The sequence below is a fragment of the Mirounga angustirostris genome, unplaced genomic scaffold (assembly GCF_029215605.1).
Source record: "Mirounga angustirostris isolate CCGP_5_RB_7025 unplaced genomic scaffold, mMirAng1.0.hap1 SCAF_8, whole genome shotgun sequence".
Classification (NCBI taxonomy): domain Eukaryota; kingdom Metazoa; phylum Chordata; class Mammalia; order Carnivora; family Phocidae; genus Mirounga; species Mirounga angustirostris.
Genome location: NW_026991716.1, coordinates 124731320 through 124756221, shown reverse-complemented (window position 1 = coordinate 124756221; position 24902 = coordinate 124731320). Strand labels below are relative to the sequence as shown.

Genomic DNA, 24902 nt, shown 5'->3' with positions numbered 1-24902 from the left:
GAGGGGCTTCGGGGCAAGGAAGGGGCAGAAGCTAGGAGACGATTGTGAGTGCCCTCTATCACCATGGTAAAGACAACCCGATCCTTTCCAGAAGTAGAACTCTGGCACCACTGGGGAAGAGGAATTTGGGAGGGAAGAGATTGGAAGCGGGAGCCAGCTTTAAAGGGCAATGGGATTGCCAGGGCAAGGGACTCTCTGGGAGTCTGAACACAGCAGGGGGAGGCTGCAGGAGTGTCTGAAGATGCAGGAGCAGTGATAAACATAAGACAGAGTTTTGTGTGGGCCTCGGGGATGGTTTCACAATTCTGTAGTTATACCACACCGTAAAAGATCTTGAAGAGGGGAAAAGAAACAATAAACAATACAAAATACCTGTAGCCCCTGAATGCAAAGATAACATTACTGGTGATAAGAGATATATAACCAGCCTCCTAGAAGTTTATAATATGTAATCCCCATAATTCATAAGAAAATCAAGTAAAATCAATAATGAAAAAATGAATGTTCATGTATTTGTAAATGTTTTGCTGCCTGGAAGAAGTGGGAGGATTTACTGTGAAGTGGTTTCTAAAGTACCAATTAACATTTTAATTAAGTACAGGAACAGAGGTCATTACTTTGGCATGGAATGGATAAAAAAAGAATTTAAGAACGTATATGAGCATGACACTGAATAAGAATACGCAGGCTAAACTTGCTACCTGTACAGAAAACCAGCCATACAGACAAAGGAAATGTAGGCAGATGAAAAAAAACACTATTTGCCAACAAGTAACAGAAAATTAAAATTTGCACACAAACAAATAACAAGTATGGTTACGGTATTTTACAAATACCATAGGGTGGTAGGAAAAAAGTAAGCACATAGTTATGAAATACTTTTGAAGTTTAAATGTGCTGTACCAATGAAAGGCACCATCATTATTTTTGGTAGTGGGATTCACACTCCAAGCTCATGCATTTGTGTACTATTTAAATGTCCCACATGGAGCTCCAACATCACTTGTTTCAATTAGGGTGAACAAAAAAATGATTAGAATGAGTAACATTCATGAGCTTTTCTTTTTTACTTGGAATATGTTAACCTCCAACAAGGACCCTTTTTCTTTCTAGTGATTCAAAATTCTATACATCACCCGATGCTCATCACAAGTGCACTCCTTAATCCCAATCCCCCCACCCCCTACCCCTCTGGTAGCCATTAGTTTGTGCTCTATAATTGGATTGCCTCTCTTTTTCCCTTTGCTCATTTTTTTCCCTTAAATTCCACATGAGTGAAATCATATGGTATTTGTCTTTCTCTGACTTATTTTGCTTAGCATTATACTCCCTAGCTCCATCCATGTCATTGCAAATGGCATATTTCATTCTTTTTATGGCTGTGTGTGTGTTTGTGTGTGTGTACATCACATCTTTTTTTTTTAAGATTTTATTTTTTATTTATTTATTTGAGATAGAGAGAATGAGAGACAGAGAGCACGAGAGGGAGGAGGGTCAGAGGGAGAAGCAGACTCCCCACCGAGCAGGGAGCCCGATGCGGGACTCGATCCCGGGACTCCAGGATCATGACCTGAGCCGAAGGCAGTTGCTCAACCAACTGAGCCACCCAGGCGCCCTGTACATCACATCTTTATCCATTTATCAGTCGATGGACACTTGGGCTGCTTCCATATCTTATCTATTATAAATAATGCTGCTATAAACATAAGGGTGCATGTGTCTCTTTGAATTAGTATTTTTGTATTCTTTGGTTAAACACCCAGTAATGCAATTGCTGGATCATGGAGTAGTTCTATTTTTAACTTTTTGAGGAACCTCCATCATGTATTCCACAGTGGCTGCACCAGTTTGCATTCCCACCAATAGGGCACAAGTGTTCCTTTTTCTCTACATCCTCTCCAATACCTGTTGTTTCCTGTGTCATGGAGTTTAGCCATTCTAACAGGTGTGTGGTGATATCTCATTTTAGTTTTGATTTGCATTTCCCTGATGGTAAGTGATGTTGAGCATCTTTTCACATGTCTTTTGGCCATCTGCATGTCTTCTTTGGAGAAATGTCTGTTCATGTCTTTTGCCCATTTCTAATGGGATTATTCATTTTTTGGGTGTTGAGTTTTATAAGTTCTTTATGTATTTTGTATACTAACCCTCCATCAGATGTGTCATTTGCAAATACCTTTTCCCATTCCATGGGTTGCCTTTTAGTTTTGTTGATTGTTTCCTTCACTGTACAGAAGCTTTTTATTTTGATGTAGTCCCAATAGTTTATTGTTGCTTTTGTTTCCCTAGAGACATATCTAGAAAGAAGTTGCTATTGGTAATGGCAAAGAGGTTACTGCCTGTTCTCGTCTGGGATTTTTATGGTTTCAGGCCTCAGATTTAGCTCTTTAATCCATTTTGAATTTATTTTTGTGTATGGTGTAAGAAAGTGGTCCAGTTTCTTTCTTTTGCACGTTGCCGTCTAGTTTTCCCAACACTATTTGTTGAAGAGACTGTCTTTTTCCCATTGGATAGTCTTTCCTGCTTTCTCAAAGATTAATCGATCCTACAATTGTGAGTTTATTTCTGTGTTTTCTATTCTCTGCCATTGATCTATTTTTGTGCCAGTACAAAAACATTTTGTTTGGAAGGGCCAAAATTCTACACTGACCATTGCTGCTCAAAAGCACAGATTTGTACCTGTCTGAGATGGGCAACACCTGCTGCTGGATCACCGAAAAGGAATGCAAGGTCATTAAAACAAGTTTTGATTACTACAGCTTTGTAATATAATTTGAAGTCCAGAATTCTGAGGCCTCAGCTTTGCTTTGCTTTTTCAAGATTGCTTTGGCTATTCAGGGTCTTTTGTGATTCCATACAAGTTTTAGAATTATTTCTTCTACTTAGGTGAAAACTGCTGTTGGTATTCTGATAGGGACTACCTTAAATGTGTAGATTGCTTTGGACAATATAGACATTTTGACAATGTTTATTCTTCCAATACATGAGCATGGAATGTTTTTCCATTTTTTTGTGTGTCCTCTTGGGATGCATTGTTAATATTAGCTGCCTTCAGGGGCGCCTGGGTGGCTTGGTCGGTTAAGTGTCTGCCTTCAGCTCAGGTCATGATCCCAGCATCCTGGATTAGAGCCCTGCATTGGGCCCCGTGCTCAGCAGGGAGCCTGCTTCTCCCTCTCCCTCTGCCTGCCTGTCTGCCTACTTGTGATCTCTCTCTGTCAAATAAATAAAATCTTTAAAAATAAAATATTAGCTGCCTTCAGGAAAGGGATGGTATTGAGGGGGAAAGGGAATTCTAAATGTTCACTCTAATACTTCTCTATTACTCAAGTTTCTTCACAATGAGCACTCTTTATGTATTACTTATATAATTAAAAACGCATTTTAAAAATAAACAAGCCAACCATTTTTTTCTTAAGAAGCATCATCTTAAACCAGCACTGAATCAAAAAACTACTGTGCCTCATGCCTTAAAGACAAATAGAACTTAAATGGCTAAAAAACTGTACATTGGGTCACTGAAAAGAGGGAAGCAATGCTAACCTACAAATGAATATTTATTTGTAATTAGCTTTGGGTTAAAAACTAAGGTTTCCTAAGTGAATTGTAAGTAGTTAAGTAACAAGCAATGCCTTCAAAGCAAAGCAAATAAAGGAGTAAAAGTTTTCTTTAGAATAAAAAAATACATATTTCAGTAAAGAAGTTGCACAGTTAGGGAAAACACATACTGTCAACAATCTTGTAGTTAAGCACAAAAAATAAAGAATCTGGACCTTACAAATCTGCTACTGTGATAACAAAAAAATCTAAATATCTGGGATATTTATTATGGAATGAATTAGGCACATATTCCAACTGGCCCTCTAAGTGCCTAGATTTGCGACATTAGTAACAACAACTCACTAAAGCCTAAAGCTGGATTACTATAACCACAGGACTCTCTTTTGTGTTTTGGAACACTATTTATTTTCTTTAAATTCCATATTAAAATATTGGCACACATTTAGCTAACCCTAAAATACACTTCTGAAAGTCAAAAGAAGATCATTTAAATTTGAAAACAAAGCAATGCTCTTTTGAAAAGATGAGAAATATTTAATCCAGCATTGCTCAACCTTCACACTATTGACATTTAGGGCCAGAAAATTCTTTGGTTGTGGGGGATGTCTTATGCATTAGCTGTAATCTTGGCCTCTACCCACTAGAAACAAATAGCACACCCCCTCCCCCCACAGTTGTGACAACCAAAAAATGTCTCCAAATACTGACAAATGTTGGGGGGGGCAAAATCACCCCCGGTTGAGAACCACAGATAACACAATGCTTGGACCATAAGCACAAATTTTACAATCATGAATAAGGGTAATTCTGGTTTTAAAGTTTAAAGAACTACAATGGAAGCCATATAAGGGGAACTGGATCCACTCACAAAGTTCATTGATTCCAAAATACTAAGCTACACATAACACACCCCTCTTCTAAATTAATGCTTTATTCTAAGGAGATCTCAGTTTTGGTATAGAACTGCAGTTTGCACTTAGGAAAAACAAGTTCCTTCCATTACCACCACACACACACACACACACACACACTCTCTCTCTCTCTCTCTCTCTCTCTCTCTCATAGGAACCTCACCATCTTTATTCTCCCGGCCGTTCACTGGAGCTGTCCACTGGGGCAGAGCTTCCCTCCATGGTCAGTGGTCACCACACTCATCTCATCTTTTTGGATATCTTCACACTGATCTGTATAGTCTACCCGCCCCTCTTTTACCTCATGTTCCCTGGTTTTGATTTTTAAAACAGCATTTTTTTTTAATTTTGTCTTCATTTTCAATCTTTTCACTTTTTTAACAATCCTTTACACAAATTCTCACATATATATGAAAAATATATATATACACATATATATGTGTTTATATATATATATATAGTCTCCTATATATATATAGATTTGGAATCTAAATCCAAATACATATATATATATTTATGTTAAGTAATGTTGGATATATATATATATATCCAAATTTAAATCTCCTATTACTAATTTCATTTCATTCATTGAAAAATATTTCTTGACTGCCTTCTCTCTGCCAGGCATGATACCAGAAGTCCATCGTGAGATACAACAGTGGAAAAACACAACACAACACAAAAGACCAAAGTAAGGAGACATCAGGAACAAAGGGAGAAGAGTATGACTGATTCATTCTTCACCCAGACCTTTTCTAGTAGAAAACCAGGTGATTTGTTGGAGACCGCTTCTCCATCTTCCTCACAGGTAAAATGTTAAAATCCTGTCTTATCTGACATTGACATAAATCACTTTCTCCTCATGTCCTAACATTTGTCCTTTCCTCTGGAACTTTATCACTGCTTCATCTGTGTACATTTTCAGATGTAGCAAAGGATCCTACTTCTGATTTTCATATCCCTCAAATTACCTGCTTTCCCAGTTTGACGCTGTTTATCAATGGTCTGGTTCAGATTTTTACCTCCAAATGTCTGAATTCTACAAAAACCAGCTTTAAGGACTCAGCTGTCTGCCACCACCTGGGCAATTTTACCACTCCAACAAAGTCCCCCTGTAATCTAATCACCGGTCTGAATATCATGCAGGCTCCTCATCCCCGAAACATTACTTTGACCAATTTTAAGGAATTTTCTCTTATCTTCAAGATCCAGTTCACCTCTTACAAAGAAGCCCTTCTGCAAAGCAAAGCAAATAAATGTGTTCTCCAGCACATCAAAAGCAAGTTGGAAATCCCAACTTACATACATAATAAATATGGGAAATGAAAAAAATGCAAATATCCAAATAATAGATAGTAGAGTCTTACTTGATAAATTACCATTTTGCTCTCTGATAAATTTAAAATGCCATTAGCCTCTGGATTTACCTCAAAAGCTTTGAGTTTGGAGGTAATTTCTTCAAGCAAATGCAGATCTTTGGAAACCTTGACCTTCAGTTTGTTCCACTTGCCCTGAACATCATCAAATTCTTGCTTATACATTTTTTCTACATCTGGAGAAACATTTTTCTCCAAAGCCTTTGTTTCTTCTGCAAGTTTATATAATGTAGGTTTTTGATTCTCAAGAATTTCATCAAGGGCCTGGAAAAAATTTTTAAAGATTAAAAATATGCACAATAATTTGTACAGATGTAATAATATGGGCTATAAACAGCCTAAAGTCACTTTTTAAAAGGTATACAATTAAAAAAGAATTGCACAAAAATCATGAAAAAAAAAATAAGCATAACCAAAAAAAGTTAAAGCTTTCCCTTCATGAACTGTGTGTGGGCCAGAAATAATATATTCTCCACACTAAAATCCAGTAAAACAATACACTCAGTGAGGACCAAGTGTGCAGTGTTCAATGGTTGATCTGTTTTATCTGATGAAATAATGCAGAGCCATATAACCTAAATGACCAGAGAAGCATTTTTATTCAACACAGAAAAAAAGAACACATCAATTCCAATGATATTCTTTTTATTAAAGAAATTTTAGCAGATTATGAACAGGCTGAGAATTCTAGACTAATTACAATTGAAGGAGAAAATATGCTTTTATTCTATTAGTAATATTCAATAAGTATCTTTTCTTTTAGCTGAGGTACTACATTATAGTAACTAACCTTCAAATTATAAGGAACTTTTGACCAATTTTGACCAAAAATGACTAATATTTTTTTAAATAGCTGAAAAAATATTTCAAAATAAGTGATAGGGGGTATTCAAAATGACCCTAGACTTCTAAGACCTAAAATATATACTACCTTTTTTTCCTGCAGGGCCTTCTCCAGCTTTGCAAGATCATTCAAGGCATTCAAAGATGTCTGGGCCTTACTTTCTGAATCATTCAGTGTTTCTTTCAGTGTTTTCAATGTTTCCAAATAGGCATGTCCAGGTTGGCTCTTCAGTTCTGTTTATTTAAAAATACTTACTTTTAGAAAATAGTGTTAGGAACCAAATATTATTATATACATACCATTAATCTTCTCTAAATAAGTGAATCCTAATACCTAATAAGTTAGACTCCATAATTAAAATTTAAATGGGTCTCTGTTAACTACTAAGATAAATCATTCCATTGGCATTTCTGAGAGTCAGTGACTTCATGCTGGCGGATGTTGATGTTTGAAATATTAACTAACTCACTATCATTTTTTCTTCATTTCATCATGATGAAATGTCTCTCTAAAGATGGTACTACCATGTTTCTTTTGTCTCATCTAATCTCCTTTTCCCCAGTAGCTACACGAGGAATAAAAGAAAACCGGATCCCCTCAACCAGTCTTCCTCTGAGCTCAAGGGGGTAGACAAACAGCCGTCTACAGAGCTCTGGGTGTTACACGGAACACCACAGCTGGGCTACTGCAGGTCCTCTCAGAGGCCCGGACTGCAAAAGGTGGCTGGAATGATGTCTATTTCAGTCACCAAGGTAAAAATCACAGACAAGCAACCCTTGAGTTTTGAAAAGGAAGTAAACTCATTTGGAGTACAAAGATGTGAAACCAACTAGAAGCAAAATTAAGAAGCTAGCAGTCACAACCGCCCAATGCCCTTTGACAAAGAAATGGAGAAATAAAATGCAGTATAATACGTACAATAGAATGTTATTCAGCCTTAAAAAGGAAGGAAATCCTGACACGTGCTACCTACACCAATGAACTTCGAGGATGTTATACTAAGTGAAATAAGCCAGTCACAGAAAACAAATGCTTCATGATTCCACTTATATGAGGTATCTGGAATAGTCAAAGGCATCCATACAGAAAGCAGGATGGTAGTTGCCAAGGGCTGGAGGGAGGAGGAAATGAAGAGCTGTTGTTTAATGGCTATAGAGTTTCAGTTTCACAAGATGAAAGAGTTCTGGAGAATGGCTGCCCAACAATGTGAATATATTTAACACTACTGAACTCTACACTTTCAAATGGTTAAAATATGGGGCACCTGGCTGGCTTAGGTGGAGGAGCATGCAACTCCTGATCTCAGGGTCATGAGTTTGAGCCTCACGCTGGGTATAGAGATTACTTGAATAAATAAAACTTTAAAAAATAAATAAATAAAATGGTTAAAATGTTCAATTTTATGTTATGTATATTTTACCACAATTAAAAACAAAAAAAAATAGATTTAGAACTTTTTTTTCACTTTCAGGTCAGGAACTGTGTTGTATTATGTAATGTTAATTAGATGTTTCAGTGTACTGCTTTTTCAATTTACTGTTACAAAATACGCTTTTACTTTTGACAAGGATTAATATGAAGGCATGTTTTATAAGAGTAAAATTTTTTTTTTAAGATTTTATTTATTTATTTGACAGAGAGAGACACAGCGAGACAGGGAATACAAGCAGGGGGAATGGGAGAGGGAGAAGCAGGCTTCCCACGGAGCAGGGAGTCCGATGCGGGGCTCGATCTCAGGACCCTGGGATCATGACCTGAGCCGAAGGCAGACGCTTAACGACTGAGCCACCCAGGTGCCCCTATGAGAGTAAATTTAAAAAGCAATACTCTCAAACATTTATTTTACATTCTAGGTTAACTGAATTCAATGAACAAAAAAGCATGGTGTCCAAATGCCTTTCCAGAAGAAAGACAACATGACATATTTGCTTGCCATGTACACATACAGATTCCTACAGGTCATTACAAAATCTACATTTGCTACAAGGAAGGATATGGTTCAACATATAGCTTTTTAACGTGCATTACCCATAACATTACATGATATAACACAATTCCTGACTTACACAATAGCTAAGGAGAAAAAACAGATGAGAAATGAGCTCTCAAAACATTTAACAGGTAACTTGCCAAAATTAGATTTATTCCAAAAGTAAAAACTATTTAAAATTTTTTAGACTTTGAGGGTCCTCTGGGTGGCTCAGTCAGTTAGGCATCCAACTCTTGATTTTGGCTCAGGTCATGATCTCAGGGTTGTGAGATCGAGAGCCGCATTGAGCCCAGCATGGAACCTGCCTCTCTCTCAGGGGCACCTGGGTAGCTCAGTCATTAAGCGTCTGCCTTTGGCTCAGGTCATGATCCCAGGGTTCTGGGATCGAGCCCCGCATCGGGCTTCCTGCTTGGCAGGAAGCCTGCTTCTCCCTCTCCGACTCCCCCTGCTTCTGTTCCTTCTCTCACTGTCTCTATCTCTGTCAAATAAATAAATAAAATCTTTAAAAAAAAAAAAGATTCTTTCTCTCTGTCTCCTTCAGCCCCTCCCCCCTTATAAACAAATAAATGAATAAATAAATAATTTCAGACTTTGAAAGAGAAACATGATTTCTTTTCAAAGAGGAGATGGTATTGCTAAAACCACTTTGAGCAAACAGAAGTAAGTGATCATTCTTTTTAGCCCTGCTAGTAAGGATATTAGCTGGCCTCCTTCAATAAAAGGCAGGGACAGCACCCTTCAAAAAACTCCTTAAAAGTCACTGTATCCTAGTAACATGGTTTTAGAGCAGGTACAAGCTGTTTGTTTGCACTTTTCCAAACAAGTGTGAATCCAGGAAATACTCAAAATATTTTAAGACCCGAACAGTAGCAGGGCACAGACGAAAAGAGAATGTGCTGGTACAAAACAAGCCAGTGTGCTCTTTGTCTAAATACTGGGAGTAATTTTTAAATTACAGCAAACTAAGAGAGAAGACAATAGAGTCGCAGTGTCCGCAATAGCCAAACTGTGGACAGAGCCAAGATGCCCTTCAACAGATGAATGGATAAAGAAGATGTGGTCCATATATACAATGGAATATTACTCAGCCATCCGAAAAGATGAATACCCAACTTTTACATCAACATGGACGGGACTGGAGGAGATTATGCTAAGTGAAATAAGTCAAGCAGAAAAAGTAAATTATCATATGGTTTCACTTATTTGTGGAACATAAGGAATAGCATGGAGGACATTAGGAGAAGGAAGGGGAAAATGAAGGTGTTGTAAATCGGAGGCAGAGATGAACCATGAGAGACTATGGACTCCGAGAAACAAACTGAGGGTTTTGGAGGGGAGGGGGGTGCAGCCCGGTGATGGGTATTAAGGAGGGCATGTACTGCATGGAGCACTGGGGGTTATACAAAAACAATGAATTGTGGATCACCACATCAAAAACTAATGATGTATTGTATGGTGACTAACATAACATAATAAAATAAAATTTAAAAAAAAAATTGAGTCATCTACCAAGAAAACCAAGAGAATGGGTTTACCGTTCTCCAGCTGTTGCTGATGATGCTCTAAGTCCTGTCGCACAGCTTGGTAGCGGCCCAGAAGGCTCTCGAAGGCCTGCCGGACAAAATCCGGAGCAGAAGGACGAGACCTCAGGGCTGAGCAACCGGCACGCACCATTTCAATTCTGGGGTGGAGGCTCAGGAGATCTGCCAATTCCCGCTACAGAAGAGAAAATAAGGGTCACAGAACTGACTGAAGTTCATCAGAGCAGCATTAATCTAAAGTTCATGATACAAGTAGCATCTTGTTTAAATACAGGATGGGGCATAGAATGCTTCCATGCTCTGGATGGTTCTCTCTTTACCTGACAGGAGTCCTTCAAACTCGGCAAGGGCTGCTGGGGAGATTCTGAAAAGGGAGTGTGTTTCACCCACTCCTCTTTTGCCTTTAAGGTCTTTTCGAGATCATCAAGCTGCTTAAAGTAAGCATTTATATCTTCCTGTAGCTGAATCTTTCTTGCCAGATCTTCCAGACGCTGAGATACATCCTTCCATTCGGAGAACACCTTCTCCAGAACATTTTTTATTTCTTCCATAGGAATACCCTCTATGCAGACATAAAAAATAAGGAGACGCTTCATATGCTATTATAAAACTTGTTTTGAATTTGTTATAAACATTCTAACCTATTCAAAATAATGAGGCGATGTCACATACAGTGATCGCTCCCTTAAGTCCCTTTTAACATAACCACAAAATTATAATGATGCCCTTAAGAGTAACTATGTTTCACTCCCTGACCGAAGTGGGAGAAGGGGAGCTTGAAATGGCAGTTCAGGGGCGCCTGGGTGGCTCAGTTGGTTAAGCGACTGCCTTCGGCTCAGGTCATGATCCTGGAGTCCGGGATCGAGTCCCGCATCGGGCTCCCTGCTTGGCGGGGAGTCTGCTTCTCCCTCTGACCCTCCCCCCTCTCATGTGCTCTCTCTCAAATAAATAAATAAAATCTTAAAAAAAAAAAAAAAAAGAAATGGCAGTTCAGGAGTAGCACTGTTATCCCAAAAGCCGTATCAGTGGTGCTGCAGTCATGGGCTTTTGTGGAGAGTATGTGCATCCACCTCTCCGCTGGCTGCTAGACAGAACCAGGGAAATATAGTGAACGATGTGCACCTGTCTGAAGTTCCTCCATGAGAAGATAAACCCTCTGTCACCACAAAAAAGACAGCTGGCTAAACAACGGAGGGGAGAGCTCCAAAGAGTCTTTGGAGCCCTAACCACAGTGTCATAGGAATCGCAGAACGAACGGCAAGAACTAGTGCAGGGGGCAACCTGGTGAGTGGAGGAGCATCAAGCCAGCAGCCAGGCCCAAGAGGCGTCAGCAAGCCTGCGCGGCATGCCACACATGGACGAGCAAATACCAAAGCATCACCTTTAGAAACACATCAGAGAAAATGAATGGCATTATGCTTATTACCGAAATCTTATCATCTTCCCTCCTATATTTGAGAGGTGAAGAATGTTCGTAGAAACAACAGTTATAGGTAGTAGTAAGTTTTTTCACAGTCCTTCCCTTACTATGAAATACATCAAATCATTGAAAATGACTCTGAAAAAGCATGGGAAATCTACAAAAGAATCTTTATCTCCTTAGGAGAGCAGGCATGTTGAAAGAATGGGCTTAACATCTTTATTATTTGAGTAGGAGGGGAAAAAACAATGATGCTTTTTGTAAATATATGCAATCGAGATTCAGGGTAATGAGCGCTCTAAGGAATAAAATGGCATGTAAAACAAAAGGTCACTTAGGATCCACAGACAATGCAATTTTAAAAATACTACAACACACTGTATCCACTGAAAATTAGAAATGCAAACAGGACATGACATAATTTGAATGTATCACCCATGTCAGTTGCTGAAGTTAGTTGGCCAGCATTACACAGGTAATAGAATATTAGACCCAGGCAAATCATCCACACCACAGTCCAAGTTCATTTATCTCTATTAACAGAGTCATTAAAAAAACAAATCACCATTTTCCCGACAAACTATCTGAGCAATGGTGATCTAGGCTCTGTGTCTGCCAGGTCATTTCTATTCTAAGGGGGCAAAGGAATAACATCAGCCACTTCACTTTCATGTCGGGCAACTTATGCTAAACAAGAAAGATTAAGCTGGTAAAATTTTGAGATGGAAAATTATCACTACTCATCTAGAAAGCAGGTAAGAGGCAGTTATTCACTGACAATATAGTACAATTCATTCGTTTTGCCCCTTCAAACCAGTTCTCAAAATTTAAATCTCCCTTCCTCTAAGCTTGAGATATTTTAAGTTAGACAGATATCAAGTAATAATTAAAGCAAAATTTGCATATCAAGCAAAGAAAACTATATATTGTCTTTTAAAGTAATTTTTTTTTTTAAGATTGTATTTACTTAATTGTCAGAGGGAGAGAGAGAGTGCACAATCAGAAGGAGCGGCAGGCAGAGGGAGAAGCAGGCTTCTCGCTGAGCAAGGAGCCCAACACGGCACTCCATCCCAGGACCCCAGGATCACGACCCAAGCCGAAGGCAGTTGCTTAACTGACTGAACCACCCAGGTGTCCCTAAAATAACTGTCTTTTAAAATAATTGTTTTGCTCCCAGAGATCCTGAGTAATAAATCTTCTACTTCCATAGAATATCCAACTCTTAAATGACTAATCAAAAGCCCAATCAATAGACCATCATCTTATTGATTATCTAAAAGAAACAAAATATAACATATTCCTGCCACTTACTCTCACTTGACTTTACACTTTTCAGTCTATCACTATTGGAATGAAGGAAAATTTACAAAACATAGGACCACTATCAAATTCCATAGGTTAGTCATAATAAACATCAATTCATAAAGCCATATTATCCAGGTGCCCAACTATTCTTTTTTTTTTTAAGATTTTATTTATTTATTTGACAGAGACACAGCGAGAGAGGGAACACAAGCAGGGGGAGTGGGAGAGGGAGAAGCAGGCTTCCCACCAAGCAGGGAGCCCAATATGGGGCTTGATCCCAGGACCCTGGGATCATGACCTGAGCCGAAGACAGATGCTTAACGACTGAGCCACCTAGGCGCCCCAAATGCCCAACTACTCTATTTTATTAGTTCACAACCTCTAGGAAAAAGATAGGCTGAACCAAGAAAACCAAATATAATAGCCATGAAAGTTAAATGAAACAGATAATTTCATTGTTTAAAACCTTTTTATGCTTTACAAGATACCACAAAATATAATTCAAATGCACTAGACAGAAAAGTCCCATCAAACTTCACCTTGGTGGAGCTTTTGATGGAACTAGTTTGAGGAAATCAGTGACATGATTACTGGAACATCTCTTGCCAAATAACACTCTGTAAAAAACTTTCTCTATATTAATTATCTGTGTTCCAGGATTTGTTTCAAATTTCTTAGGGAAAATGGGGGGAGGGGAGCACAAGAAGCACCCAACTGTGCTTTCATTTCTGTTAAACAACATTTCTAGTTTATAAGAGCAGTATGATTAACAGCACTAAAACCACATGGAGAGAAGTAATATACAATACTATAAAATTAGAATAATGGATGAAATGGGAAGACAGTGGGGAAGATTTTTGAAAATCACTTTTATTCTCTAACATGAAGCAGACACTCCTCAAAAAGCAAGAAATTAAACTCAGAATATAAATATCCTATTCAAATCAATGCCCCATTGCCCAGATTCCCATCCCATCCTAAATGTGTCATTTAAAATAAATAAAACTAGGGTGTGCCTGGGTGGCTCAGTGGGTTAAGCAGCGAGCTCTTGATTTCGGCTCAGGTCATGGTCTCGGGGTCCTGGGATCAAGTCCCTGTGTCAGGTTGCATGCCCAGCAAGGAGTCTGCTTCAGGATTCTCTCTCCCTCACCTTCTGTTTCTTCCTCCCCCTTCTCTCTCTCTCTAAAATAAGTAAGTAAATCTTTAAAAAAAATAAATAAAATTAGGATCCTGTAATGAATGCACTTCCAGTCTAATGCTCCAAAAAACATGGTAATGCAAAATATAAAGGGTTTCCCATGAAATTAAACAAGTCTACATTATGTCACAAAATTCATTCCTTTACAAATATATTCCCCAATATTGCACTCGATATTTTACAAGTAGCACTTTCACATGAACTCAGTTTCTAGAGTATATATTTTAGTAGATGCCTATTCACAGTAAGAACTCATGCAACAAAAGCTGTACTCCGCTGGTGAATGCCTCACCTCACTTTCTGGGTGAGGAAGCAAAGACACAAATGGGTTACATGACTCGCCCAGGGACATGAAACTAGAAAAGGGTAGGAGACCCCCAAGGTCTCCTATTTCCCATTTTGCTGCTATTCTCACTGTAACATAGCACCTTTCACCAACTTCTCCCCTAGGTAGTTTTCCCCACTAGGCTTAGCACCTAAATCCTGCCACACTGCCTAAAATCAGATGCAGAAATGAGGTCAAATTCAGTACCCAGACTCATAAAAGTACCCCACATTCGCACGAGACAAAGCCTGGTACCCAAACTGCAAAACTGATGTGCAAGTTAAGAATCTCTGATTGTGGGCGCCTGGGTGGCTCAGTCATTAAGCGTCTGCCTTCGGCTCAGGTCATGATCCCAGAGTCCTGGGATCGAGTCCCACATCGGGCTCCCTGCTCAGCGGGAAGTCTGCTTCTCCCTCTCCCACTCCCCCTGCTTGTGTTCCTGCTCTCGCTCTCTCTCTGTCAAATAAATAAATAAAATCTTTAAAAAAAAAAAGAATCTCTGATTGTAACTGACATAAATTCAACACACAATTTATTGGAATTATTGAAAGAATCAGCATCTCAATGGAAATTACAGTCTCTCTGTTATCTCTAGATCTCTTTAAGTAAATTTTTGAAAGAGTAATTTCCAAGTGGGGTACTCACACCCAGGGTAACTAAGACACTGAGCCAGGAGGATTTTGAATAAAAATACCATTTTTTAATAAATACCCACTCTATTTATATATTTTTTAAGAAATTAAGCTGTACTAACATCTATGGATTGACAGTGGTATATTTGCATAGTTTCCAAATAAATGGACATATATTGGACACACACATATTTTGTGTATAAATGTGTGTGTGTGTGTCCATAGTTTGTGTGTGTGTATAATGAATTTACATATTTTTTTAAATGCAGAGGCAAAAATAATCTATTTTTTAAAATGTGATTTTAGGGGGAGGATGACTGAACCATAAGGGACACCAGGGAACTTTCTGGAGAGATGGAATTTTTCTATATACTGTCATGTGGATATAGGCTTGTCAAAACAGCTCAGTTGAGTTTCATGTATTTCGATGTAAATAAATTTTGCTTTTTATTTTTTTAAAGATTTAATTATTCATTTGAGAGAGAGAGAGAGACTGTGAGTGGCAGGGGCAAGGAGCAGAGGGAGAGTGACAAGCAGACTCCCTGCTGAGCCAGGAGCCCAATGCAGGGCTCAATCCTGAGGTTATGACCTGAGCTGAAATCAAGAGTCGGACATTAACCGACTGAGCCACCCAGGTGCCCTGTAAATTTTACTTTTTAAAAAACTATAAACAACAATAATAATAACAAGGGGGTGAGGAATGAGTAGAGGTATAGATAATTCAAGAATGGCAGAATATCGTTAATTACTGAAGCTGGGTAATTGCTACAAGGAGTTTCATTACACTATTCTGTTTGCATTTTATATATTTATATTTTCCAGAATAAAAAGTAAAAAATTAAAAGATTGAAAACAACTACACTGAAGATTGTTGCCAAACTAATATTCCTAATTCTGCCTTGGGCGTGTATGGCTTATGTCAAAGACTATTACAGCAGACCTCCAAAGCATTGGAATAACGAATAGGACTTACAAGAAAGGCCTTTCAGAGCTAGACCAAAGAAAGTATAATATGCAAAACTGATAGCAAAAATATTCATCTTTCCACTCCCCTGAATCACTGAGGGCTAATGGCAAAGAAAAAAAGTCCTTAATACAGGTAAAAATTTCAAATACAATTAACACCTTATCAAATTTAACTATAAAAAGATACCTGTAGTAAATTAACATATTAATTTGAAAGTGATCAAAAATCAAATAACCTTAAAGAATTTACCTTAACACAACTTCATTTCCCAAATATCGCCAAAGTAAAATTTTCTGTTGCCACTGCTCTCCAAAACAAATTCCCAATATAGAACCCTAAAGAAGGAGATTTTAAAATCTTCCACAGCAGTGGATTTCACCTGCTCTGCTAAGCTATCAGAGTTTTAGATTGTGTGACTCTGTAAAAGCAGAACAACTTCCCTTTTATCTGTTTTATAAACCCAGCTTCAGCATAGGATTTCATTTGAAAAAAGATTCCTAAAAAAATTTTGAAAACCACTTTTTTAGCAAAACAAAAAAAAAAACAAAAAAAGGTTACAGTGTTAAAATAAATATATAGGGCGCCTGGGTGGCTCAGTCAGTTAAGCATCTGCCTTCGGTTCGGGTCATGATCCTGGGGTCCTGGGATCGAGCCCCACGTCCCACTCCCTGCTCAGCGGAGAGCCTGCTTCTCCCTCTCCCTCTGCCTACTTGTGCTCTCTCTCTCTGTATCAAATAAATAAATAAAATCTTTAAAAATTAAATAAATAAATAAAATATATAATTTGTCAAACTGTAAATATTATTCAATGCTACCATCTAAAAAACATTAAAAAAAAAAAAATCAAGGGTCTCACCTTTCCCCATTTGCTCCAAAAGGATTTGTCCGGTTTGGTTTAATTCATCTAGTCTGGGGCTTCTTTCTGTCTGTTCTTTTTCAAATCCCTGGAAATAAAAATTCCAATATAAGAATGCTGCAAAAATACTACATTTCTTCTCAATGAATGTAATGTTCACGCTATTGTAAGTTTCATGTTTTGTGTCCCTCCCACAATCACTTTTGTTGTCATAATCAAACTTGACATAAGAGAAATTCTACAAGACAAAACTATGCAATTCCAAGCTGCCCTACAGAATTCCAAAGCTGATTAAATTCAAAAGGCAAATTTAAACAAACAATATAAAATTTTGGTTAGTTTAAAAAAACTTTGATTACTTTTATAAGAAAAAAATTGTACAATTATGAGTTCCTATCAAGAGGATACATTTAAAATTAGTGTTTTAGATCCAGGATGTCTATTTACATATATAACGTCAGTGTCTGTGCCACACAATAAAAACAACTGTTGAAGTCAAGTGAACTGAATATCCTATGACAGAGATGACTGGACAAAAATTAATTAACAAGAAAAATAGAAATACTTGAGCCTTATTATTATTTATTGATATTATATTAAGTTTAGGATCTAATGCAAACTTCAACCACAAGCATAATTCATACATAATTTTAAACTATGACAATATGCTTTGGGACCCAAACCAAAGCATTTTGTTCCTTATGTTTGAGGAGTGGCTCTTAATTTTAATATTTACGTTGCTAAAGTTTGATATTCTCAACGTCCCTATTTCTCAAAGACAAGGAAGACAAAATCTTTCCAGAACTAGTAAGAAAGGGTTAAACATAATCATGAAGATATACACACACACGTGTGTGTACGCATGAACAGTCAGTATTTGAAATTTCTCCCACTCACTCCCACTGATAAAATTAACTACTCAAAGAGTGCCCACAATAGGACAATCAAAACTTCTAAGCAACCATATTATTTCCACCAGAAAACACAGAGAAGAATCCCACTTCTAACTTCTGTACATATATGCACCATCCAATAAACTATCCTACTTTGATCTGCACAACTTTATTGTGACTATTTTACAGTCAAAGATGAAGAAATAACAAGAGATTCAAAGAAACACCACTTGTTTTTGTTAAACTAAGTATCAATGCAAAAAGTCACCAAAATAGAGAAGAATTATTACCTGTTCTATACAGATTGATCTGTTGCTACTTTAGGTGGTGATGACAGATTGAAAGAGGGATTCTACCCAGGTGTGTCATCAATTGGAACAAGGTAGTCCTTCACTAAAACACAAGTAAACTGCCCTTTCCCCAATTAGCAAGAAAAATTAGAGATTAAAATGATGGTTAACTTTTCTTCATTTTACATTTTTCCAACCCTTTTGGCATCTGTCCCTACTTGTCTAAAACAACAAAATAAGTGAACTTATAAATATTAAAGGAAAACATGGGAACTGACAATCATGCCTCACAGTTACAAACACAGTCCTTATTTTTATCCCTTCAAATACTATAGTAACAATTTCTAGGAGTAAAATTGTTTCTAGATCAGAATAAACCATCCTTTTGCACCAAAGATGTCTCAAGAATTCTTGGTCGTCGGCTCCGGACCTCACCCCACCTAATTTCACCTATATTCCAAAACCCCATCAAGAAGAGCACCCCCTGGACTTAACACCACCCATTCCAGATTTCCCCACCAGGTGCGGGAACCTCAGGATATATTGGGGACCTCGAGAAGAGGAATCTGCCCACATCTACAGTATCTCTCCACTTAGTGCGAGACTCCGAGACTCCATCCCTAGATGACTTCACATCAACAGATGATTCTTACCACCCAGAGAGACACTTCCTGACTTCCTATCAGCCTTAGATTCAGCTGCCTCCCCTTTTGTAACTCCCCTAGGTAGGGACATCTCTACGCCCCTATTCAGCGAGAGGACGTTACAAAAAATGAGACCTTCTGCCTTCAACAACCTTAGATTTAAGGGTCAAAATTGCTCAGGGAGGAAATGATGAGGGAGCAGAAGGCTAGCGGAAGACAAAGCATAATATGCACAACCTCTCCCACCCCACCCCACTCCCCCTCTCTGGGTGGGACATGTGTGACATTCTTCCAGGAATCTCCCAACTGTTTCAATGTTAATACCTGCTGGGGGAGAAACAAGCTTGACAATGGCTCTGGTATCTTGTAGTCAGTCCTCTTTAGCATATGAAAGTTCTTTTGAAACCTCCCTTTTCCTTACTTGCCCCAACACAGGACAGGACCCATGCTTTAAAAAACCACCATTTTGCACCAAAAAAAAAAAAATGTTTCTAGATCATAGGATGGAATTTAACTTATTATTATTTTCTGGAACTTGTTCCATAAAGATCACTGTAACTTCCAAATTCTCTGTCTTTGAGAATCCGGCTGTTAAATACTCATTAATACCATCTATTGGTTTTTCAGCGCTGTAAGAAGCCTACAAAAGGATGCAACACGGCTCCTCTTTCCCAACTCCCCGTGCAGAGGGCTCGATAATGGGGCTTCTAAGCTAACAACCTCCCACATCCCCCTTTCCACAGCCATCATTCCCTCCTTCCATCAGCCAAGAACTTTGCTGAGTGCTGAAAATAGAGGGTTCGATGGGAAATTATCCTCACTTGTAAGCACTAGCAGGCAGGCATAGAAACAAATACTGATATACGTGCAATAAGGGCTTTCACAGAGGCACGCTCAAAGCAACGTGGAAGGCCAAAGATGAACCACTTAACTCTTCCTAATGAGGCTAAAAGAGGCTTGCTTTACTGGAGCAGAGGCCTTTTCAGCCACACAGCACAAAGGCTTACTAAGGGCCACTCTGAGCATGGAAAACAGCACGTGTGGTGAAAGCAGGGACGTGAGCAAAGAGCAGGATTCAGGAGGGCTGTAGCTCCGGGCGCATGTCAGGGACATGCCGGTTTTGTCCCCACTGCAGTGGGAAGCCATTAGTTAGCTGCAACCACAGCAGCCACCTGATCGGATTTATATTTCAGTAGAATCACTGGCCGCAGAAGCCAAGGGCTGTGAGAATGTAAGAAGGGAAGGGTAAACGGTGGCAAATGCTGCAGAGGCAGCAGGTTTGATGAGGAAACAAATTCATCCTTTGGATGTGGAAGCCAACAGTCAATGGTGACCTCAAATAAGAGCAGTCACAAGGCAGCAGTAAGACAGGAGTCAGTCTGAACTTCTCACCCAAACATAAGTCAACCAGGGTCTGACTCCAAGCCGCCTCTCCAACCTTAACTCTCCACTACTCTTACACACACACCTAGCACTACACAGAACAAAAAAACACTATCACAACCCACGTGTCCACCTCCATGCCTCTGTTCAGGGGCACCCCTGCCTGCTGGGCCTTCCCACCCCGCTCCAAGCAAGCGCCTTCTGGTCCCAGTGTGGTGCTACCTCACCCTCTGGACTTCACCAGTAAATACAGAGACCACTGCAATCCTGGTCTCCTCTCAACCCCCATGGGACTACCACTTTCCGGCTTAGATCCCTGATATTTACACACATCTCGTTCTGGAAATGTTCTCCAAACTCTTCATGAACTCCATCACCAACGTAGACGGGACTACACACTTGCTCTAGATGTCCAAACACTTCGTGAAAGGATGTACACACACTAAATGAACACCAAAGACCTAAGTCACTACAATCTCCTGTCACAATTTACAGTAACACACATCAGGTGCAGAGTAGCAGAGCTAAGATCCCACGCATTTTCACAGTATTTCTTTTTTTAAAATGTGTCTCTTCTCTAAAGAAGATATACTGAAGGGATTTTGAGATTTGAAATCATTTGTTGCATTCAGAGTGCAAAATATCTTCAGCATATACAAAGTCATAAATTATTAGGGACTAGATTAAAGTAGATCTAATCAAGGTAAAAAATAATACTAATAATTGAATCACCTTAGAAGCATTCCTTCCTGCACATCTCAGAGGTTAGGGGAAAAGGGGCAAAAAAATTCCTCCCTCCACACAGGGATCTGATTGCCAGCCAGCTTGACTGATTCAAAATTTACTACAATGTTCTAAAAGCTACCTTACGGCTATATTTATTTTACAGGAAGCCTTTGGATCCCATCACAACAGCAAATCAAACCCGATGAAATATTTTATTCACAAGGATATTTTTGTTTTATGTTTTACCTTCAACTTCTTTTTCATTTCTGAAGTCTCTTGCATCTTCTTATAGCCTTTTATCTCTGCGGCCTGAATGGCAGTCTTTGATTTCAAAATGTAGTTCAACAGCTCTGCACTTGCAGCATCAAACCTGATTTAGGATTCAGATGTTACTGTTTGTCATTCCTATTCTTATACTGTTTCACTTGGCTCAAGATACAGAGCCATCAAAACACCCACCAGGCACGTGTTCTCAATATGCCTCAAAAAAAACAGGCATCATAGACGTAGAGTAAGCACACCAAATAAAATCACACATTTACAATTAAAAGTTTGAAAAGAGGAATAATATTGTCACGTTAATAAATAATTTTTAAATAACTGAATAATTTTTAAACTTTGTACGAAATCATTTGTATTTTTATAAACTCCTATAGATAATGAAAAAGATTTGATTAGAAAATAAGAGGAAAAAGCAGGGACAGATATTCTTAAAGTCAATGCCTCCTTTAATTTAACATTAATTATTGAGTCCAGCGTATGCCAGGCACTGGACTGGGCTCTTGATATGAAGGTAACTCAGACACAATCCCAGCCCTCATGGAGCTTCCAGTCTAGTAGGGGCAATGGAAAGTAACAGGCAAATCACAAGAGAACTGGCCAGGTACTAATGCCCCAGGAATTCCCAGTAAGGGCTCCTAATTCAGTCAGGGAGGGATGGCTTCCTGGAGCACAACAGTGATACGATGCCCAGGAGTTCTCCTTGCAAAGAGAGAGCAAAGAGAAGGAGGATCACACTGCAAACAGCAAGCGGCTAGGCGTGGCTAGAACAGTGAGTACTAGGCAGGGGACAGGACCACTTCCAACGTGGCAGAAAGCCACACCAGCCTGTTCCTGGAAGGTCCTGAAGGACCATTCCGAGTGTGACATGCCTTCCAGACCCTTTAATACCTTCAGTCTGTTGTAGAAACCACTATTAGCTTGTCTTAAAATGGGCTGTCCGAGCAGATGTGAGCTCAGTACAGTTTATAATACATGCTTCGGAAAAGGCAGTTTATTTCCCTTCTCTTCTCTTGGTGATGCTAGTGGCTGTTTTTGCCAGCACAGGGTATAGAGGGACAATTCTTTCCTATGATGGATATCTCTGTTAACATGACCTGAGACCATTGCTGCTGTGTAAAAACCAAATATTCATAATTTACCAGAAACACTTTAAGCTGTTTCCCAAAAAGAATCAGACAACCTGTGCTTACCTTAAAGTTCCTAAAAATCCCCAGGAGTTGTGTCAAGACTCTGGGTAGAGTCCTGGTGAGGAAGACCCACTGAACTCTACCATCTATAGCTATGTGGCCTGGGGCAGTTATTTAAAACCTCCCCGGTGCTTGGGGGGCTCAGTCGGTTAAGCATTTGCCTTTGGCTCAGGTCATGATCCCAGGGTCTACAGCAGACTGAAGGTATTAAAGGGTCTGGAAGGCATGTCACACTCGGAATGGTTAAGAAGACTCCACACTGTAGGCCCACAGAAATGGGAATATGAAACCCCCTCCCATACTGAGGAGGCACCATACTGCAGAAGGCTGGTGCAACTCTATTATCACCCCAGAAAGCAGAACTAGTACACAAGGGTAGACGTGAAGGGGGCGGACTTCAGCTGCCCATAAAAATAACCTTTCGAATAATGAGATCTCACTGCCTTCTATCATAATGAACTGGACATATACAAGCTTCTATTTGTCCAGGAATTAACTAAAGGAATTTCTGCATCAATCAAATCATGGACTGGAAGACTATGGTACTCACAGCTGCTGGCCCAAGCAACAGACACTCCCCTCCCCACGTTTCTCTCTGCTGTCCAACTCCCCTAGAACACAATTACAGAGACCAAAAAGGCCAGAGAGTCTCAACCTCCCATGCACCCAGGGTGGGGCAAGTGACTGAATCCTGGCCAATGAGACCATGGAGGAAGTTAACCAATGTCTTCTAGGCAAGGTCTTTCTCCCTAATTTAAGAAAAAAAAAAAAGACAAATAAGGGAAAACTGCTTTTCCTACATATATATATACATATATATATGTATATATATATATACACACACACACACACACACACATCAGGTTATACAAAGATGTTCTGCCCAGTGCTACAACAGGATCTTGGGACCACGAGAGGACAAGCACAATGGTGAAAGGCCACATACTCGGAGAGGCAGGGTGGCAGGATGCTGAGCCCCACCATCCCGTCAAAAATGCCCTGTCTCCGGACTTCTCGTAATGTGAGAGAATCAATGACCTCATTATTTAGGTCACCTTTGGTACAGGATTCTACTTCCGGCAGCAGAGTGCACTCTCTACAACAAGCTCATGTTTAAGATTTTTATAGTTCTGCACCCTTAGCCTTTTACAGCGTTCCCTGCTGCCAAATGCACCAAGTCAGCACGGAGAGACACAGCGCCAGATCTACCGGGCAGAACGTAAACACTCAGGAGAGAAAAGATCTAGGCAACATTAACATCAGCAGCATCTTCTTCCCATGCTGCTTGGTTCCACAGGCAAAGGGTCCACAGCTGTCGCCTGCACCTTGGAGGTGCTCTGGCCCGGCAGGGAGATGCTGCTGGAGGCAGAAACACAGCCTTATTATCAAAATGAAAATCATCCGGTAAAATTGGAGTCCCGCTTCGTCTGACAAAAGCTACATTGGGGAAATCATATCATTTTTATTCAGGCCCAAAATAACTGCCCATTTATCCAAGCACTGGGATTCTCCCATAAAAGGGAGAGAACAGAAGGGCTGATTTACGGCTCGGCTGCTCTAGCCCGGGTGAGGTACATTACCGGGTTGTCACACAGCCCAGCTCCACAGAGTAACGGTCATTAGCAAATGCTCAAGTTATGTAGCTGTGATTAGTCCTTTTCTAAAGAGCCTGAGTTCCCTCTGAATCAATAAGACCAAAAAAACACACACATTTTATGTCAAAGACGGATCTTTAAGCCCAACATAAAGAATGTGTTCATGAATCTGACACAAGAATTAACAAAGAAGAAAGAAAATGTGAAAAAAGACTGAGAGGAAGAAGGGGACTACAAAGGAATGACTTCACTGCATTTAGTACTTTGGGATGGCAAGAGGAGGGAAGAGAAGCACAAAGAATAAGGAGATGTATCTAAAGCAAAACTACCAGGGTTCTCACAGTGAAAGAAAGCATAAACAAGGAATCATGGACCGCCCTGTCCTCCCAAGGTAGACAATGGAAAGGAAGAAGGAAGGGTTCTGGTACACAGTTTTCCAGATTGAACACAGGATACATAAAATCATCTGAGACATTCAGATGCTTAGCCACTGTGGGGAAGGACACTCAGAAGAGTCAGGGGCAGTGAGGGGCTCAGCAACTGAATTTCCGTAACAATAATGACATCTAAATTGGCATATGATTAGTGATGAGTACAAAACACGTGATGCACGGTACTGTGTTTGGAAAATTTCTCTATCTGTTCTCACTTTTTCTTAGCTTCGATATCCACAGGAATCTGTCTCTTCTTTGGGGGAGGAGGAGGTAGTTCTTGCTTAGACCTTTTTGTGGTTACTTGTTCTCTTACACGAACAGTCTCCAAAAGAGCCTTCTGAGGAATCTGGGACATCCCCAGCTTTGCCACAGCCTGAGTCACCTGAAGTATAAATCAGCCACATGTTTTAATGTTTTCTCACTACTTTACTGAGATATAATTCACATGCCATACCATTCCCCCTTCGACAATACACAGTTCGGTGGTTACCAGTATATTCAGAGTTGTGCAACCATCCCCACTTTCTCACTGCACAACAGTTTTA

The 24902-nt window shown here is 39.4% G+C and overlaps 1 protein-coding gene across 11 annotated transcripts in view; it reads right to left on the bottom strand.

Moving 5' to 3' along the window:
• The window catches only part of UTRN (utrophin), a 496097-nt gene that overhangs the window by 335293 nt on the left and 135902 nt on the right, over positions 1 to 24902 (bottom strand). For all 11 annotated transcript variants that reach the window (XM_054505586.2, XM_054505588.2, XM_054505587.2 and 8 more), the window contains 7 exons: positions 24573 to 24739; positions 21106 to 21229; positions 16924 to 17011; positions 10541 to 10782; positions 10215 to 10395; positions 6777 to 6922; positions 5897 to 6109 (listed from right to left, as the gene is read on the bottom strand). In XM_054505586.2, the coding sequence (XP_054361561.2) occupies positions 5897 to 6109; positions 6777 to 6922; positions 10215 to 10395; positions 10541 to 10782; positions 16924 to 17011; positions 21106 to 21229; positions 24573 to 24739 (1161 nt within the window). The remainder of the gene's footprint in view (positions 1 to 5896; positions 6110 to 6776; positions 6923 to 10214; positions 10396 to 10540; positions 10783 to 16923; positions 17012 to 21105; positions 21230 to 24572; positions 24740 to 24902) is intronic.